The sequence below is a fragment of the Sinocyclocheilus grahami genome, unplaced genomic scaffold, assembly GCF_001515645.1.
Source record: "Sinocyclocheilus grahami isolate Dianchi unplaced genomic scaffold, SAMN03320097.WGS_v1.1 scaffold18776.1, whole genome shotgun sequence".
NCBI classification, from domain to species: domain Eukaryota; kingdom Metazoa; phylum Chordata; class Actinopteri; order Cypriniformes; family Cyprinidae; genus Sinocyclocheilus; species Sinocyclocheilus grahami.
In genome coordinates this window covers 1,568-3,647 of record NW_015517278.1, presented here as the reverse complement: position 1 = coordinate 3,647, position 2,080 = coordinate 1,568, and the positions used below count along the sequence as shown (strand labels likewise).

General features: G+C 38.2%; 1 protein-coding gene across 1 annotated transcript in view; it reads right to left on the bottom strand.

The window, feature by feature from the left end:
- Positions 1 to 82: 82 nt before the first annotated feature.
- LOC107579643 (WD repeat-containing protein 59-like) overlaps positions 83 to 2,080 on the bottom strand; it is a gene marked incomplete at its 3' end in the record, with an annotated part of 2,611 nt that continues 613 nt past the window's right edge. Inside the window, exons 2-9 of the mRNA XM_016265448.1 lie at positions 1,777 to 1,826; positions 1,510 to 1,645; positions 1,196 to 1,281; positions 784 to 864; positions 668 to 705; positions 464 to 552; positions 257 to 373; positions 83 to 160 (exon numbers count right to left, since the gene is read on the bottom strand). Coding sequence (XP_016120934.1) covers positions 83 to 160; positions 257 to 373; positions 464 to 552; positions 668 to 705; positions 784 to 864; positions 1,196 to 1,281; positions 1,510 to 1,645; positions 1,777 to 1,826 — 675 coding nt within the window. The remainder of the gene's footprint in view (positions 161 to 256; positions 374 to 463; positions 553 to 667; positions 706 to 783; positions 865 to 1,195; positions 1,282 to 1,509; positions 1,646 to 1,776; positions 1,827 to 2,080) is intronic.

The following is a 2,080-nucleotide window of genomic DNA, read 5'->3' as shown; positions in this document are numbered from 1 at the left end:
GGGGCCAACACTTTTTCACACCACTGTATATATATATATATTATACTTAAACTGAACATTTAAATAATGGTTCAAACTGTACCGTGTATCTGGCCTTCCACACAGGCACCTGACATGACAAGATATCAAGGTACTTCCGGGGTTGTCTGTAGTCCCAGAACTTTTGGAGTAAATCCATACAGACACAGAATCAGGTAAAAGTTCAACTGCAGCAAAATAATAGAACAATACGATCAATAACTGAGATTATAATCACCCGAACAGAGTTGTCCTGACTGGAAGTAGCCAGGATGTACTCGTTATCAGGATGCCAGTCCAGACCATGAATCTTTGACAGGTGGGCGGCTACATACTCCACTGCAGTGTTGGGTTTCTGAAGCAAAGAACGGTAAGCAGACAGATTAATTGATGACCGATTCCAGTGATGATTATATATTCATAATGCAGCAAGTAACATAATCACCCTCTTGTCCCAGATTCTGACATCACCATCATGACTTGACGCCAAACAATAGTGATTCCGTCTGTTCCACTTCACCTGAGAGGCTCCAGCTATTATACAGAATAAACGTGACAAAATAAAAACAATAAATAAAAGAACAGATGTTGCAGATCAAATAACCTTATTGATAAGTTATATCTGGACTCATTAAGTTTTTACACTTACCCACGGCAGACAGAGCCACGGTTGGCTTTCGAGTGTCCCTGGAAATTATGAAAGAAAGGCGTAAAATATGGTGAAAAAAAAATCACCTTTATCATGCACTCTTTGTCCACGCTCACCTTGTGTCCCATATGTAGATGTATGTGTCGACAGAACTCGTGACAAGAAACTCCGGTTCAAACCATGACCAGTCCAAATCACTGAAACAGTAAAACAGTCTGAAAAGTTATTTATAATATCACAATTATTTGTTCTATTAGAATATATTATTTATACTCTCAACTTTCTATAATTCTTTTCACAATACACTTTGTAACACAAAAGGAGCTGCACAGAGACTCATAATTTCAATGTTTATAACATCTTAATGCTTAATTGCACACGATTTAGTAGTTTAGAGCTGGGCGACAGTATAATTTACATTTGGCGAGAATCTAAAGGTTTGCTCAAGCACTTCCTAGTCATTGTTGGGATAAGACAAAATCATCAGATTTCATAAGCAGCGTTTCAGCTTGACGTCGAATGTGTTACCTTATAACACGTGTGTGGCCTTGCAAAGATGTATGCGGTTCACCGGATCCATCGTGCCAAACGTACAGGTCGACACGTTGATTACTCTGCAGAGATGACAAAATGTATAATGACAATACAGAAAATTAATAACATAAGCGCTAACACACCAGATAGCCACTAACTCAGCTTTAGAAGTATTTTCATTGTTACTTCTTGTTAGCTAATGTAGTTAACTAATGGAAACTTATCGTAAAGTGTTATTCTGTAGACATGCGAAACCATGAATATGACACTGTCATGAATCAGCAGGAGATAATATCTTCTTAACGTACAGATGCTGCAAATAAATGGGCCTCGGTTTTGTGCGGATTCCACTGGACTGTCCCAACATCCCATTTGCTCTGGCGGCTGATTTTGCGTGGGGCTTCAGACGGCGCCTCCAAATTTACAACATATAAGAATCGTCTCCTGTTCAAAGCATTCACAAGTGAAAGAGTAAATAGACTGCGTATGATGATGCATTCAGAAAGGCATTTAGAAAATTTAAAACAGATATGAAATGGGATGTAATTGCAGCGTGTAATGCAGGCTGTACAAACCCAGAGAGAACAGCGTGCTGGCCGAGACAGTCCACTGACATTGCAGTAGCCTGAAAACAGAAAAGTCTGTCAGTACACAACACAAAAAGACTTGTATACTTTTCTTTTTATCCTTCTGAATTGATTGCATTCTATTGCATTTTCTAGCATAACTGCACTGTTGTTGCAGTTATACACATAACAGGAGAATATGCTTAAAGTTACACTGTACTTATGCTATCTTTTCTCAAATAAATTACACTTGGTTTGATAGTTTATATCTAATGCAATGAAGTACAGACATTTTAAGTGTAACTTATGTGTC